Below are 17936 nucleotides of genomic sequence, written 5' to 3' on the forward strand. Positions count from 1 at the left end.
CGAAGATGCGGCCGGGGGTTCTGGGTGCTGCGCTGCTTCTGCTGCTGGTTCTCAGAGCCGCCCAGTCGAGGCGCGGAGCTTGGCCGCGCCATGGGGCTCATCGTCGCTACACCCCGGACTGGAAGAGTCTGGACGGACGGCCGCTGCCGGCCTGGTACGACGAGGCCAAGTTCGGCGTGTTTTTGCACTGGGGCGTCTACTCGGTGCCGGCCTGGGGCAGCGAGTGGTTTTGGTGGCATTGGAAGGGCGAGGGGCGGCCCCTGTACGAGTTGTTCATGAAGGAAAACTACCCGCCCGGCTTCAGCTACGCCGACTTCGGGCCGCAGTTCACAGCCACCTTCTTCGAGCCGAACGACTGGGCCGACCTCTTCCGCGCGGCGGGGGCCAGGTGGGTGGTCGCGGGGTGGGCGGGAACGCCCCTTCCCGGGCCCGGGCGGACGGGAGCAATAAGTGGTGGGGTTTGGAGACATGGACGCTGAGCGGCGGGATGTGAGGCCACACAGGTGTGTGTCTGACACATAATAGCCTCAGGTGCTGTGTTTTGCCTCCTGAAGGATGCAGACTTGGGAAGCAAGAGAAGGTGCGTCTTTTGGGGGACTAGAAAATAAAGGTTTCAGGGAAGAGGTGAGCTGGAAAGCACTCAGTATCTATACCTTTATATCGAGAGGACTGAGCTAGGTAATACCTGATCTCCTTTCCAAGCTGACAAGATGGTCAGGATTCCGGGATTTTAAACCAGTGGTATGGATTCTGGTCCTACCTCAGCTGTGAACCAACTTTGGACAAACCACTTCACCTCCTTGCAGCCCCCTTCGTTAGTAATAGGAAGGAATTGTTCTAGGTCCTTTCAGCTCAGTTTTAATACGATGGAAAGGGAGAGAAGGGAGTTCTGGTTTGGGAAACTGTACGGATTATGTCCACTCTTCTCCGTGCCTTGCACATAGAAAGTGCTCAAGCATTGTTGGAATTGTCTCCAGAATTACTGTTGCTTGCAGTTCAGAGAACTGAAAGCAGAGTAAAGAACCAAAAGCAGAGCACTGGCGTTGGGGAGGGGGAGACAAGAACCTTGAGGTTGTTGAAGGCTAGGGTAGTCATGAAGGAGTAAGCCTTGAGAGCAGTATATTGCTGGTTGTTAAGTTAGGGAGTGGTTCTCTCAGCTTCAAGGAACCCTGGTGGCACAGTGGTTAAGTACTCAGCTGCTAACTAAGAGTCAGCAGTTTGAAACCACCAGCCACTCTGCGGGAGAAGAGACCTGGCAATCTGCTCCCATAGAGATTACTGTTGTTCTTAGGTGCTGTCGAATCAGTTCTGACTCATGGTGACCCTGTGTGCAACAGAATGAAACACTGCCCAGCCCTGCCACATCCTCACAGTCATTGCTATGTTTGAACCCATTGTTGCAGCCATTGTTTCAGTCCGTCTTGTTGAGGGGCTTCCTCTGTTTGCTGACCCTCTACTTTACCAAGCATGGTGTCCTTCTCCAGGGACTAGTCCCTCCTCATAGTATGTCCAGAGCACGTCCTCACTTCTGAGGAGCATTCTGGCTGTACTTCTTCCAAGACAGATTTGTTGCTTCTTCTGGAATCCATGGTAAGTCCAATATTCTTTGTCAGCACAACAATTCAAATGCATCAATTCTTCTTCCATCTTCCTTGTTCGTTGTTCAGCTTTTGCATGCATATGAGGCAATTGAAAATACCATGGCTTGGTTCAGGTGGACCTTAGTCCCCAAGGTGACATCTTTGCTTTTTAAAACTTTAAAGAGGTCTTTTGCAGCAGATTTGCCCAATGAAATACATCATTTGATTTCTTGACTGCTGCTTCCATTGGCATTGCTTGTGGATCCAAGTAAAATGAAATCCTTGACAACTTCAGTCTTTTTTCCATTTATAACGATGTTGCTTCTTGGTCCAGTTGTGAGGACTTTTGTTTTCTTTATGTTGAGATGTAATCCATACTGAAGGCTCTATTCTTTGATCTTCATCAGTAAGTCCTTCAAGTCCTCTTCACTTTCAGCAAGGTTGTGTCATCTGCATATCGCAGGTTGTTAATGAGTCTTCCTCCAATCCTGATGCTGCGTCCTTCTTTATATAGCCTAGCTTTTCATGTTATTTGCTCAGCATACAGATTGAATCAAATCCATTGCCATCAAGTCGATTCTGACTCACAGTGACCCTCTAGGACAGAGTAGAACTGCCCCATAGGGTTTCCAAGGAGCGTCCGGTGGATTTGAACTGCCGACCTTTTGGTTAGCAGCCAGGCTCTTAACCACTGCACCACCAGAGCTCCTTGTATACAGATTGAATAAGTATGGTGAAAGGATACAACCCTGACGCACACCTTTCCTGATTTTAAACCATGCAGTATACCCTTGTTCTGTTTGAACGACTGCCTCTTGGTCTGTGTACTGGTTCCTCATGAGCACAATTAAATGTTCTGGAATTCTTTGTAATGTTATCCGTAATTTGTTATGACCCACACAGTCAAATGCATTTGCATAGTCAATAAAACACAGGTAAACATCTTTCTGGTATTCTCAGCTTTCAGCCAAGATCCATCTGACATCAACAATGATATCCCTCATTCCACATCCTCTTCTGAATCCAGCTTGAATTTCTAGCAGTTCCCTTTCCATGTACTGGTGCAGCCATTTTTTAATTACCTTTAGCCTGATTTTACTTGCATGTGATATTAACAATATTGTTTGATAATTTCCGCATTCTGTTGGATCACCTTCATTTAGAATGGGCATGAATATGGATCTCTTCCAGTAGTTTGGCCAGGTAGCTGTCTTCCAAATTTCTTGGCATAGACAAGTGAGCACTTCCAGTGCTACATCCGTTTGTTAAAACATCTCAGTTGGTATTCCGTCACTTCCTGGAGCCTTGTTTCTCACCAGTGCTTTCCTTATTTGCGTAGTGGTGAGTATTCCTGCCTGTCACACAGGAGACCGGGGTTCAGTTCCCCGACTGGGAGCCATAAAGATTACAGCCTACGAACCCGATGGGTCAATTCTACTCTGTCCTATAGAGTCACTGTGAGTCGGAATCGACTCGATGGCACACAGCTCTCAGGTTCTAGAAGGATTAGTTTGGCTGGTGGGAAGGAAGTGAGTTGTAGGAGGGCAAGAATAGAGGCAGGGAGGGTTCCCCTGCTTTTGGCTTAGAGCAGTCTTCTGTTCATACATTGGCTCCTCAGTCATCTTCTGAGTCCTAGTTTTGGTATCACTTATATTAAAGAGAAATTACTCTTGGCATTTAGTGTTTGCTACTGGAATGTATGGGAGTATAAGACACAAATACACAGGCGAAGTGTTCTCTGCCTTCTGTCGTTAGTTGAAGTCAAGTTGATTCTGACTCATGGCAACCCCATGTGTGCAGAGTTGAACTGCTCCATAGGGTTTTCAAAGCTATGACCTTTCAGAAGTAGATCGCCAGACCTTTCCTCCGAGGTGCTTCTGGGTGGGTTCAAACTGCCAACCTTTCAGCTATTAGTTGAGGTCTTAACTGTTTGCACCACTTAGGGACTCTTCTCTATCTTCTAAAACCCATTTCTGTCAAGTGGGTTCTGATTCATAGTGACCCTGTAGGACAGAGTAGAACTGCCCCATACGGTTTCCAAGGAGCGGCTGGTAGATTCAAACTGCTGACCTTTTGGTTAGCAGCTGGGCTCTTAACCACTGTGCCACAGGGCTTCTCTTTCTTTTCTAGGGGACTTAAAAAAACAAAAAACAGCCTGTTATCAAGTTGATCCCAACTCCTGGTGACACTATGGGTTACAGAATAGAAATTCTCCCTAGGTTTTCTTGTTAGCAGTCTTTACCAAAGCAGACTGTTAGGCCTTTCTTCCATGGTGCTGCTGGGTGAGTTTGAACCACCAACCTTTAGGTTAGTAATTGAGTGCAAACCATTTGCTCCACCCAGGGACCAACCTCTAGGGGCCTTAGAGATCTATAATTTATAAATGAAAAAAATTAAAATCTGGGAAACAGCCCCTCGCCCTTCCAATGCCGCCAAAACCACTCGCTGCCCCAGACCGGTACCGAGGAGATGCCCCAGTGCAAAAACACGCCGAACTTGGCTATACTCGGGGTTTCTTCAGTCTCTGTTGACTAATAAGGCTGGTCTTTTTTTGTGAGTTAGAATTTTGTTCTACATATTTCTCCAGCTCTGTCCAGGACCCTCTATTGTGATCCCTGTCAGAGCAATCGGTGGTAGCCGGGCACCATCTAGTTGTACTGGACTCAGTCTGGTGGAGGCTGTGGTAGTTGTGGTCTGTTAGTCCTTTGAGCTAATTTTTCCCTTGTGTCTTTGGTTTTCTTCATTCTCCCTTGCGCCAGACAGGGTGGGACCAGTGGAGTATCTTAGACGGCTGCTCACAAGCTTTTAAAACCCCACAAGCTTTTAAAACTCCAGACGCTACTCACCAAAGTAGGATGTAGAACATTTTCTTTATAAACTGTGTTATGCCAGTTGAACTAGACCATAGTTTTGATAGCCTTTCTTTTTAAGTTCCTGGAGTTCCCCCCACCAGCCAGTGATTATATTATCACATGTAGACAGTATTTGTTTTTCTGCCAAAAAAGCAAATAAAACTGTAATTATTTGGTTGCTATTTTAACACTTGCCTTTTCTTCCCAGCTCTTTTAATACTTATAGCCCTTTATCACCTCTGTCCATGAGAGGCAATTCATAGAGGCTCGATAAAACAAACAAGTTAATTTTCTATCATCTGGTATTTCTAATAGAGATCTTTTTCTACTGAGGACAAAGGGTCTAAAAAGCTAATCCTGTATACTCAGAAGGGTTGAAGACTGAGAGAGCTGTGGTTCACCTCTTTTCCCCTACTGCTCCTTTCTTCCCTCCGGGCCTTCTGCTTGGCTGGGGACAAAAGACTGTGGCTTTCTCAAGTTTGCTTCTGTTCCTGGAACAATATCCCCGGGGACTTGTGACTGCAGCAACTCCCTGGGTATCACTAATATAGTCACTCATACAAGTACATTTCCTGTAGTCAAGTTCTCCAACCGTTTTAAAAACCTCGGGCATGCTGGGCATGAACTTGCTCCCGATCTGCTACCCACTTCCTTTGCTCACGTGGTTTTCACGTCCACAGGTATGTCGTCCTGACCGCAAAGCATCATGAAGGCTTCACAAACTGGCCGAGTCCCGTATCTTGGAACTGGAACTCTCAGGACCTGGGACCCCATCGTGATTTGGTTGGGGAGCTGGGAACAGCTCTCCGAAAGAGGTGTGTGTCTGAGGACGGTTACTCTGTCATTTCTTTTCGTGTAGCCATCCGGTACTCCATACCTTCTCTACTCTTCTGTGTTTTCTAAGTCTGCATTTAGCAAGTACTTGAGGTAACCTGAAGGGTTTCTGGCCTTTGAGTTAGCAGTGCTTGAAGGTTGGCAGTTTTCACATGGCCAAGGATGACACCGTTCGTGGCTGTGTCTGGTTAGGTGGAGAGTGTCTGGCACAGATCACGGAGCTCCATGTGCAGTCTGAGAAGGAGTCCCTCTGGGAACCTCCCAACCCAGGGCCTTTTCCAGCCTGAGTCCTGTGTCTAATGGAGGCCTTAGCGGTCAGCACAGAGATTTGCAGGCATCCAGGGAAAGTTTAGGTAAATGGTAGATCAAATAGGAGACCAAAAAAGACAGTTAGAGCAGCAAAAGGTGAGGTAAGGAGGCACATAATTAAGATTCTAATGAATGATTCTTAATATTTACCATTTAATAGGAAGTAACTTCCTGAGATCAAAGAGCTAGGAAGTAGAGCTGGAATTTAAACTCAGGTATTCTCAGCTGCTAAGCAGCAGGTCAGCAGTTCGAACCCACTAGCTGCTCTGTTGGGGATAGATGTGGCAGTCTGCTTCCATGAAGATTTACAGCCCTGGAAACCGTAAGAGGCAGTTCTACTCTGCCTATAGGATTGCTGAGTCAGAGTCGACTCAATAGCATTGGGTTTGGGTTTGGTTTATTCTGGCTGGACCCTACATTCTGGGTGTTGGCCTCTAATGAGGAAAAGTGGTACCCATGGCACTCCCAACCTCGGCTCTGTGGTGATTTGGTAAACGATGTCCTGTTTCAGGGGCAGGCCAGCTGTCTGTGTAAAGAAAGGTTGATTGGGACATAGCCACACCCATTAGTTTATGCATTGTTTATAGGTAGTTTCAAGCTACAAACAGCTACAGTGAGCTACAATTTCAGAGTTGAGTAACTGTGATAAAGACCAATGGCCCACAAAGCCTAAAATACTATGTGACCCTTTAAGAAAAAATTTGCAGACTCCTGTTATCTGTGCAATACTCAGTTTCCCAATGCTATATTTTGTTAGTAGTCCTGCTGTAAAATTCGAGATGTTGATTAGATATGGACTTTAAGAGATGTGATTTTACCTTCTTTTTATCTATCTAGTCCAAGTTATGTGATGAAATACTTCAGTTCTTTCTGCCTTATTTGTGCCATTATAGTGTTATCTTTACATTACTTGCATTATGTAATATAATGTTGCATTATGTATATAATATAACTTGCATTATAGTGTTTCTGTAACACTCACCATTCTTTACCCAAAACAAGCTTTATTGTGATGAAAATAGGTCACTTTAACCATGTTTCATTTTAGAATTATCAGTAAATCTTAGGTAAATAAAACAATAATTGTATATTCATTTATTTCGACTGTGGAAAATGTTACTAATGATTACTTCTGAGGATAGGATTTTGGATATTTTATTCTTCATACTTTTCTCTATTTTCCAATTTCGCTACAATATGTATTTTTTATAATTGACAGAAAGTTTTAAAAAAGTAGGACTGTGTCAATTATTAAGACAGTTGCCTTAAAAATGGTTTAAATGACGTTCTTGGTGTTAAAATATTTATGTGTAAAGAGTAGTTGTGTGTATTATCAAAAACACGTTAGCCCAGTCTTTTTTCCTTAAGTGAATAAGAGATAATTTGAGGAAATGGTTTTGGATCCCACCCTCCTCCATGCCTTTATGGGTGAGTTTCATTGAGATGTGATAATGCTGGAACTTAAGATAAATTGTTTTTTCTTTACTTAATGACATTTGCTATTCTGTTTTTCTATTTGAGGAACATACGTTATGGACTTTATCATTCACTCTTAGAGTGGTTCCATCCGCTCTACCTACTTGATAAGAAAAATGGCTTCAAGACACAGTATTTTGTGAGTTCAAAAACAATGCCAGAGCTGTATGATCTCGTTAATAGGTAAGAAACAAATATTTCTGGCATGTGACTTTTATCAATGAAATCAGAGCCTTCTAAGGGTATGTTAAGTGTGACGAGCGGGAAGGGGGAGAAGACATATGAAAAACTAGAAGACATCAAAATAATAAAAGTGATGGTTATATTAAGGTAAAATATGTTGTTTTTCCCCCACCCTCTTACTTTTCAAAACTTCTGTAATGAGGCCATATTGCCTTTGCAAGTTAAAACAATCAAACTCCAGGATTGTGGTAAGTCACAACGGCAGTTCTCTCCTTGTGAGCTGTTTTGCCTTTGTCAGGACCCTGGGAAGCGGCAGCCTGGTCTGATGGACGCTGCATAGGATTTGGCATTGGGCAGATTTGCATTTGAGCTTCAGTTCTTGTTACTTACAAGCTTTGTCACCTTAAACAGATCATCCCTCTGAGCCTCAGATTCTCACTCTGTAAAGTGGGGATAATAATGCCTTACTATAAAAACAAAACAAAATCCACTGCTGTCGAGTCAATTCTGACTCATAGTTTCCCTAAACGGCAGAGTAGAACTGCCCCATAGGGTTTCCAAGGCTGAATCTTTACGGAAGCTGACTGCCACATATTCTCCCGTGGAGTGTCTGCTGGGTTCAAACTACCAGTCTTTCAGTAGCGGCTGAGCACTTAACCACTGTGCCACCAGGTAAGGAGTCTTCCTTATAGGGTTCAGAATAATATGTCAAAGTACCTGTCACCGTGCCTCGTACATAGTAAGGCTGTTATTAGTATCATTATTCTTAAAGTGATTGCTTTCACTTTGGAATTTGTCACTAGTCTTCACCACGTTTTAGCCCTAGTTTGTCCTTCTGGCATCAGGGGGCCCATAGAGGATGGTGGACCCTTAAAGCTTAAAAGGCAGGCATCTCTGCCTGAATGCTCATTTTAGACCGAAAAAAAAAAAAAAAAAAAAAAAAATCTCCTTGTATCCAGATTCTGTCCAGATGATTTCTCTAAGGAGATAGCATGGTTGTAAGAGACCAGCAGAGGCTTGGAGTCAGACAATACTGGACTTGAGACGCTAGGTTTTTTTTCTTACTGGCTGTGTGGCCTTGAGCAAACTAGTTAATCTTTCTAGATCTGTTTCTTTACCTGCGAAATGGAGAGAAGAGTACACAGCAGGGTTGAGTCAGTGAGTAATGAGTATAAGGTGCTTAGTACAGTTTCTTGCACAGAGTAAAACACAGCCTGTCTGTGCTACAGCTTGTCACTTAGGCTGGCCATCTTTTTGCTGGAATCTACTTACTGTCCTGATTACAAAGCACAGCATAGGTTTGGCATTTGGCAAATTTGCATTTGAGTTCCAGCTCCTGTTACTTACAAGCATTGTCTCCTAAAACAAATAGCCCTTCGGAGCCTCAGATTCTCACTCTCTGAAATGGGAATAATAATGCCTGCCTTATAGGGCTCAATAATAATATGTGAAAGGTAAAGTGGCGCGCAAGTGGATTCTGTAGGTCCTTTATAGTAGAAGCTTTAGGGTACTTACTAAAGAAATGCATTTGGGGGAATAGTTCAAGCTCTTAACACATTGTAAAAGCAGAAACCCTAGTGCTAGAGTTTTGCAGCACCACTGATATAATTGAAATTAGTTACTGGAAGGAAACCAGATTGTAAATATGCTGATTGCAACTCCATTTTCTAAAAGGGCATAAAGAACAAAACCAAACCCCTTGCCACTGAGTTGATTCTGGCTCATAGCAACCCTGTAGGACAGAGTAGAACTGCCCTATATAGTTTCCAAGGCTGTACATCTTTATGAAAGCAGACTGCCACTTCTCCCGCATAGCAGCTGGTGAGTTCAATCCACTGACCTTTTGGTTAGCAGCCAAGCACTTTAACCAGTGTACCAGGGCTCCTTTATAAAGAAAAAGACTAGGAGAAAATATACCAAAATGCTGTGTTTGTATTAGATAATGGTTATGTTAGTAAAGTGGGTTTTGTTTGTTCTTATTTGTCTCTCTCGTTTTTCACATATTCTATATTGTAATCTTATGTTACTTTCAAAATGGAGGGAAATGAATTTTAAAATGTTTGTTGCAGTGTCATTGAGTTGTAAATGTAAAAGCTGTTGTCTTGGCAGATGTTTTGGTGTTAATGTTTTCACCACAATAAAAAAAAAGAAAAAAAAACTATGCATAAAACAAATGTTTGTTGCAAAAATAGGTTCACAAGACTTTGTTGTGAATGCATTCAAATGCTAAACTTTGTCCTGATAATCTCATGTCTTCTCAGGTACAAGCCTGACCTGATTTGGTCTGATGGAGAGTGGGAATGTCCTGATACTTACTGGAACTCTACAGATTTTCTTGCTTGGCTCTACAATGATAGCCCTGTCAAGGTATGTAATTATATGACTTATTTCTTATTTATTATTTATGATAAAAGACAGTACAGGAGCCAAGACCTGGAGTAATAACAATAACCAAAGAGCAGCAGTAATAAATAGTGATATCAACACTGGGGTGGTGGGTAAGGGGCGCCTAACAGATGTTAAGGTCTTCTCTTTCATTCTTAATTTTGACAAACATAGGTTTAAATATTGTTAAATTTAAGTAGTAGAAAAGAAATAGTATGTAGAATTCCCAAACCACCACAGGGAAAATAAAAACAAACAAACAAAAAAGAAAACTCTAATAAGCAAACATTATAAATGGGAAAATCACCCAAAAAATTAATATACAAAAAACATAAAATTAAATGATAGAAATAAAATGCATATCCCTATAACCTCATCTGCTCTATGTTGATTATACAGTTTACTTCTCAAGGGGCAAATTCACTTCCCTTATATCCAAATTCTTTTTTTTTTTTTTTTTTAATTTTTTTAATTGTACTTTAGATGAAGGTTTACAGAGCAAATTAGTTTCTCATTAAACAGTTAATACACATATTGTTTTATGACATTGGTTGCCAACCCTATGACATGTCAACACTCTCCCCTTCTCGACCTTGGGTTCCCCATTACCAGCTTTTCTGTCCCCTCCTGCCTTCTCGTCCTTGCCCCTAGGCTGGCGTGCCCCCTTAGTCTCATTTTGTTTTATGGGCTTGTCTGATCTTTGGCTGAAGGTTGAACCTCAGGAGTGGCTTCAATGCTGAGTTAAAAGGGTGAACCTTATACCAACATTCTTGAGGGAACTTTGCTTACACCTAGCTGCCTCCCCATAATCAACACTATTAACCAATACATAACAGCTACCTAGTTACGGTTTGTATTTTGGTACATTTTGAAAGTAGCAGAAATCTTAATCTTCACTGTAGAAAATTTTTAAATGTTTGTATGCATGTTCTAAATTTGTGCATTTTGAAGAAAACTCTAAGTATAAAACCAATTTGAACTGAGGTAACTTGGTAGAGTCATAAGCCTCTAATGAGCTTGTTGGGTAACTCTTACCAAACAGAGAAAATGAGAAGAAAGGAAGAAGGGACAGAGATCCAAGGTGACAAATAAACACAGATTAAGGATGGTTTACTGGGACTTGTTGAATGTGTGGCAGCCTCTAGCTAGCCATGCATCATTGTCATTCTCCCTGAGGGTGGTTCAGACTTGGGCCTTGGAGACACTGCAGATCCTGTTCCACTCACCCTTCTGAAAGCTTTCTTGTGCATCTACAAACAAGTTATTTTGAACTATACTCATGTTAGGAAAGTATTTTGAGGAGAAATTTGGGTTGCTTTTGTTTAACAAGGCAACCAGATGGTAAACGTGTGATCTCTGCTGTCCGGAGTAGCTCAGAGAATAATTGAGGAAGGGCAGAGACTCTGGATGATGGCTCCTGCTCTCATTTCCTGCTAACTTCCATCCTCTTTCCAACACTTCTGACACTTTCTGTTCTCCTTTTTGCAGTCTGCACAGAGAGTATAGTGTTCCTACAAGGCAGCAGGGTGGGTGTTTTAGTCATCGGGAGAAGTAGGCCCCTACCCTTACTGTTTCTTCTGTCTGCAGTTCCTGCACTGCTCACACCAGCGCTTTCTGCAGGCCTTTACTCAGATGTCATCTACTTAGTACGCCTGTCTAAAATTGCAGCTTGCCCCCTGTCACACCGTATGCCTTTCTCGGCTTTATTTTTTTCTTAGTCTCATGGTCTAACATATTACAGATATTATTTAGCATGTTTATTGTCTTTCTCTCCCACTAAAGTGTTATCTTTATGAGGGCAAGGGTTTTGGTCTATTTGCTGCTATATCCCCAGCCTCAAGAACGGTACTTGGCACATGTTAGAACCATAATAAATATTGGTTGAGTATTAACCGAGTCTGGCTCCTGACAGTTTATATCCTTTCCTGACAGAAGTAAGAAACACTCCTGGGTTAGTATTCCTATTTATGCTAATCTCTAGATGATTAACTCTGATGTGAGGTCATACCATTATTGTTCACGTATCTCTCGCCTCTGCCAGTCTGCAAGGACTGTGCTTTATCTACCTTGGATACCCCAGTACCTGTCAACAAGATAAGCCCTACAGTAATTACTGAGTAAGTAGTTATTAATTAAATAGGGGAGTGCTGAATGAAGGATTAGGATTTCTAATCCCCCATTTTTCTCTGAAGTGGCTTTCACATACCTGTTCAGGACACGTACCCACGGAGCCAGGTCATTTGCTGTGTGGGATTGATTACAGGCAAGTGTTCATGATAAGGAGCATCACAAAAAGGAAAAAAGATTAGGCAAAGATACAGGTTTGGAAGACTGGGAGAAAATAACCCCAATGCCATTTTGAAAGCTTAACTAGTCAGGGCCCTGAGTCTTTTTGGCCTTTCTTAAACAGTAATTCCAGAGCAACCAGGGCAGCTTGCTTCTCCTTGTGTGGTGGTGTCTATCCACCTGCATGTTCTCCGTGTAGATATACGAGGATCATAGACTCTCTTCTGCTTCTGTAAGGATTTGTTGAAATCCTGCTCTGTGGCGTGCCCTGTGCTAAGCCCAGGGGTTTCAGAATTGAATAAAACAGATTCTGCTGTCAAGGAACTCCCAGTCCGAAGAGAAAGACAAACATGTAAACAAATTACATTACAAGGTGATAAATATGAGGTCTTCACAATCCACAGACATTGACCTGAACACCAAACGTGTAGAGTGCTGAGTTAGAGAGTGCGGTTATAAAGAACTTCAAGGCAGTGTGTCTTGAAGGGCCGAGTGTGCAGGGAGAAGTATAGATTATCTGAGGGTGCTGAGAACGAGGGAGTGAGTGAAGCAGACAGGAACGAAGTCTCATTGAGCGACCACTCTGTGCCAGGACACACTATCACTTTTGCTTTTTTAAAAACCCTGTGAGGTAGATGATATTTTCTTTTTCTTTTTTTTTAACATAAGGCAAGTGAGGCTTAACGATGTGAAGTCACTTGCCTAAGACCCCCTGACTAGCCTAGTAGTTGGTGGATCCAGGGGTGGACCTCAAAGCCCATGATGATCACGCGTTGCCCCTTTCAGTTCTGAGACCCTGAAAGGAGCCCTGATGGCGCAGTGGTTAAGTGCTCAGCTGCTGAGAGGTCGACAGTTCGAACCCACCACCTGCTCTGCGGGAGAACAATGTGGCAGTCTGCTTCATAAACATTACAGCATTGGAAACCCTCTGGGGCAGTTCTACTCTGTCCTGTAGGGTCCCTGTGGGTCAAAATCGACTCTATGGCAACATGTTAGGTTTTGGGTATGATGCCAGGCATTGCTAATTGAATACAGGACATTGGATCAAACTCAGCTTCAGATAATGAATGTTCTTCTGTTTTGTTTTGGCACTTACTAGCTGTAGGAAAAATTTACTTAGCAGTATGAATGAACTTAAAACAGGGAAATAATAGGGATTTTAAGCTTTTTAAAAATTTCCTTTTTGCCATGATGAGTTGAAAGTGTTTTCAGTTATACCTTGTATTTACCACCCTGTTATAAAATATACCACTGCATAAACATTGACATTAGGATATTCCAGGTAATGATTTCTCATAGTTCAGCTAAACCCTGAAGGAAGGAAAAGAATATTTGATTGCTGACTTTTCAGGGCTACATGGTGGAAAGTCTCCTGGGCTGGATTGAGATACCTAATTCATAGTTCCAGCTTCCCCTTGCCTAGGAGTTGTGCTCTCAGGCGAGTCTTCTCCTCTGAACCTCCATTTCTCTCTTTAGTAGAACTCTAAGTGATTTCCTGGATGGTCTTTAAAACAGACTCACCCAGCTCTGACAATATGTATCTCTAGAACAGAGTTTCTCAGCCTTGGCACTATTGACATTTGGGACTGGGCAATTCTTTGTTGTAGGGGACTGTCCTGTTTACCATAGGATGTTTAGCAGCATCCTTGGCCTGTATCTAGATGCAAGTAGCACCACCCCAGTTGTGACAACCAAAAATATCTCCAGACATTGCCAGATGTCCCCTGAGGAGCAAAATTGCTCCTGGTTGAAGACTAAGGAGGCCTGGTGGCAAAATGGTTAAGCACTTGGCTGCTAACCAAAAGGTTGGTGGTTTGAACCCACTCTGTGGCTCCACAGGAGAAAGACCTGGCAATCTACCGTAAAAATTACAGCCTAGGAAACTCTATCGGGCAGTTCTACTTTGTCACATGGAGTCACTATGAGTCAAAATCGACTTCATAGCACACAGCAACAGTAACACTCTAGATTAAGTCTTTTCATTGCTTCCACATAGACTCTTCATTTATTAAAATGCTTTAATTAAGGAAGCTAGCTGATGACCCAGTACACTTCTTTCCTTTAGGATCAGGTAGTAGTAAATGACCGGTGGGGTCAAAACTGCTCCTGTCACCATGGAGGATTCTACAACTGTCAAGATAAATACATGCCAGAGAGCTTGCCAGGTCACAAGTGGGAGATGTGCACCTCCGTGGACAAGTTATCCTGGGGCTATCGTCGCAACATGGTGATGGCAAGCATTGCAAGTGAAGAGGAAATCATTTCAGTAAGAGCGCCTCTGAGTTATTTTTTAACGACTTCTCTCAAAACAGTCTTCTAACTAAGAGCGACGGAAACACTCTGAAGTGTAAATTGATAGACCCCTTTGCAGTGATTGAACATACTAATATAAATCTGCCCTAAGGATGTAATTATAATTACCAAAGGAGATGTTCTTCCCAGAATAATTTTCAAATTAAGTTAGGAATTTTCCTTTGACCATTAAAGTGTTTATGAATGTAATGTGGGTTAAACCTTAGAGGGTTGAGTGAAAAAATAAGTTACGTATTATCAGCATTGTCGCAATTGTGTAAAATTAACTGCATAAGATAAAAACTGGAAGGAAACATCAAAAGTTAATGGTGTGGTATCTGGGGCTACTGAATTTGTTTTATAAAATTGCTGTACGTAACCTTATTTTTACTTGGCTTCCTTGAAGTGCATCTGTTCAAGGTCATGGTAAACACTCATGGTAAACACACACCCTAGAAGCCTAGAAGAAAGTATCTCTTTACAGCATGTTTTCCTGAAGGGCGTCAGCCCGTAGCACAGCAGCAGAGCATCCTGAAATCCTTCATCTGTCTTCCATCTCCCCAAAGTCTCCACGGCAGCCGCTCAAAATCTCTCTGTTCCCTGTATTCTCTGCGTTGCTCCATGTGATCACTTCACTGCCAGCTGCTTTCTTTCTCAGCGTCCCAGCCCACATTTTGTGCCTCTGACACACGATCCTTCCTTCCACTGCACACAGCACATGGGAAGTACAGTCTCACTCTGAGTCCAATTGCTTTTTTTGCCCATAATCATCACCCCTCTCGCCTCCGATTCCAATTGCTTTCTTTGCCCCTGGAATTCAAGTTAATGTACTTCTTGTAGCATGAATTTTTCAGTTTTCTCATATGAATCTGTTCTGCTTTTATAATGACAAAAAATAAAGATGCTATTTTTAAAAGAGTCAAGGGTATTCACAAAGCAGGGAGAATGTGCCCTAGATTCTTTTTCTTTTTTCAGCTTATTTGTGTCCTAAGCATTGTGTTAGATTTGGCATTCATAACTAGGCTTTCTCTGTTTCTACTCTCTCCAGGAACTGGTTCAGGCAGTAAGTTTGGGAGGCAACTATCTTCTCAACATTGGACCAACTAAGGATGGAGTGATTGTTCCCATCTTCCAAGAAAGGCTTCTTGCTGTTGGGAAGTGGCTGAGCATTAGTGGGGAGGCTATCTATGCCTCTGAGCCATGGAGGGTGCAGTCAGATAAGAACACGACATCTGTCTGGTGAGTCTTACCTTCTTTTGCGTGCAGGAACAAGGCTGTGGCCCATCCTCAACTGTGACCTCCTTAGGTCCACATGTTGCAGGCCAGGCTGGAAGTTCTCTTGAAGAAACCCCAAAGCTGTTCTTTTGCTATAAAATGTGTGCTGCATTTGGGTTATGTCTTATTCCACCAGGATATCTTTGACTAGTGAGGGAGGCAGTGGGCTTGGTGCGAAGAGAAGGAGCTACAAAGTGTCAGTTAGTCTAGTTGAGAATGTTACCCTGCCTTCTAAAATCAGTAGTAGCTAATGCTTGAATACCACCTACAGTATGCCTGGAGTAAGTAGAGAAGCTATGATTCACACTTGGAATTCTGGCTTTAGTTATTTGATCTTGGGCCTCAGTTATTTCAACTTCAGAAGGAGGTGATGATACTTAACCTCATAGGGTTGTTGTGAGAATTGAATGAGATAAAGTATGTAAAGCCTCAGCTGGTGCCAGGCACACAATAAGTGTTCAGTAAAAGAGAACTGCTGGCATTATTACTAAAGAGCCCAGGTCTCTGTATCAGGAGAAACACGTTAATCCCTCTGTTTTGGATGAGTTTCCATTTAGTGATTTTCACCCTCTTCTCTAAACACGGTGAAATCTCAGAGCAACAAATTTGTCTTCATTACTCATCTCACCCTTGTTAGAGCCTCTCCTACTTTGACTTGGATTTAGAGATGAAAAGATTTGAATAATAAGTTAAATGGCTTCTGTGTGAAATAACTAGTAGAAGAGTTAACAATTTTGAAAGAAAACTGAATAACCATGCAGAGAGGGGAAATGGAGGAAATGCCCAAAAAGCGTTTTAGAGGCTGCTTCCTTCCCATCGACCTTCACTGGTATCCACTTATTAGATTAGTGTTTCCTAGTAGCAGGGACAGGCTCGGAGTCTTGGAAATGGGAGCTAATTGAAAGGGGAATGTGTGAGACTGTGTCAGGGTAGCAAGCCATGTACCTTTGACAATGATGTTTCTTTCTTCCCAGGTATACCTCAAAAGGACCAGATGTTTATGCCATTTTACTGCGCTGGCCAGAAGATGGAGTCTTATACCTTACATCCCCTAAAACTACCTTGACTACAAAGGTAGGGAGTCTCATTTAGTCCCTTCTAAGATGTCCCTTTTTATAAAGAAATCGACAGGCCTTTGTTACTTTTTCTTTCCTTCCCCAGGTTTCTCCCATATTTATTCCCCTTTTAGACTGTCTTCACTGACCCAGCATGGTGTCTCCCACCATGTCAGACCCCATTCTGTACTCACTGGATTCCCTTTTTGGTTTCTTGCAGATAGTGATGTTGGGACTCGAAGGCGATCTGAAATGGTCCCCAAATCCAGTTCAAGGCCTCCTCATTTCCCTGCCTCAGTTACCACTCTCTGCTCTCCCTGTTAAGTTTGCTTGGACTCTCAAGCTGACAGGAGTGAAATGATCATTTGAGTTCCAGAGAAAGGGGACACTACCTGCTGATCCCTGCTAACGACTTTAGATGAAAAATAAGCCAAGTCACACTATTGCCTGTGGAAGGAGGTGGACTGGATTTGACAAAGTGCATCAATTGTCACCAACTATTCCCCCACCCCTCCCAAAGGGCTGGGGAGCCTGGAGGGGAAGGAAAAGGCTTAAGGGTGTTACTGGTCAATTCCAAAGCAAACTAAGAACTCTTAAATGCAATCTGTTTACAATGATACCGTTAGGAAAGTGAATGTGATTCTGCCCTGTGCCTTTGTAAATATCAAAGAAGTAAACTGATAAGTCAAATCATTTCCATCAAAAAGCATGTTGTAACTTTATTTTCCTAGTTTCCGTTTGGATTGTTTATAGCTTTATGAGCACTCTTTTTTTTTTTTTTTTTAAAAAGTCTGCGAATTCTCCTTAATACAGAATATAGAACAAAGAATTTAATCCCTTTGATTTTTCTTCTCCTCACTTCTAGTACCGTTCTGAGCTGACTAACAATTCAGCCTCTAATCACAGGCCTAATCAGGTTTTCTGTTTCTTTTTTATTTAATAGATGTATTTCAAAATCTTTCCCCAACACTTAAGGAATATATATTTTTTCTCAGGCACATTTGGAACATTTACAGATCTCAAATACCAAAGAAGCAATATCATATAGACTATATAGTGTGGTTATAACGTAATTAAAGCACAATAACAAAAACTTGGAGGAAAAAAAACTCATGCTTGGAAATTTTAAAACATACTTCTGAATAGCTCACTGACTCCTCATAAGGGGAATTAGAAAATACTTAGACCCTGGAATGTGTGGCCCCCAGATTCTCTATCAGCCCAGAACTAAAACAGTTTCCAAGGCCAGCTCTTCAGACAGGGATTGGACTGGACTGTGGGACATAAAGTGGTACTTATGAGGAGTGTGCCTCTTAACTCAAGTAGATACAAGAGACTAAATGGGCAGCTTCTGTCCAGAGGTGAGATGGGAAGGCAGGGTTAGGAGCTCGTTGAATGGTCATGGGGAA

At 42.5% G+C, this 17936-nt stretch overlaps 1 protein-coding gene across 2 annotated transcripts; it reads left to right on the forward strand.

Annotated features, from left to right (window-relative positions):
- FUCA1 (alpha-L-fucosidase 1) lies at nucleotides 1-17777 on the forward strand. Of its 2 annotated transcripts, none has more exons than XM_004377261.2 (8): nucleotides 1-388; nucleotides 5113-5247; nucleotides 7097-7234; nucleotides 9496-9601; nucleotides 13971-14171; nucleotides 15246-15436; nucleotides 16447-16546; nucleotides 16748-17777. In XM_004377261.2, the coding sequence occupies exons 1-8, from the start codon at nucleotides 6-8 to the stop codon at nucleotides 16886-16888; spliced, it is 1395 nt and encodes a 464-aa protein (XP_004377318.1). In that variant the 5' UTR covers nucleotides 1-5; the 3' UTR covers nucleotides 16889-17777. The 2 variants fall into 2 exon arrangements, with proteins under 2 accessions (XP_004377318.1, XP_023587876.1); XM_023732108.1 differs by having other exon boundaries at nucleotides 1-154; nucleotides 16748-17775.
- Nucleotides 17778-17936: the final 159 nt, after the last annotated feature.

This window comes from Trichechus manatus, unplaced genomic scaffold (assembly GCF_000243295.1).
Source record: "Trichechus manatus latirostris isolate Lorelei unplaced genomic scaffold, TriManLat1.0 scaffold00048, whole genome shotgun sequence".
Classification (NCBI taxonomy): domain Eukaryota; kingdom Metazoa; phylum Chordata; class Mammalia; order Sirenia; family Trichechidae; genus Trichechus; species Trichechus manatus.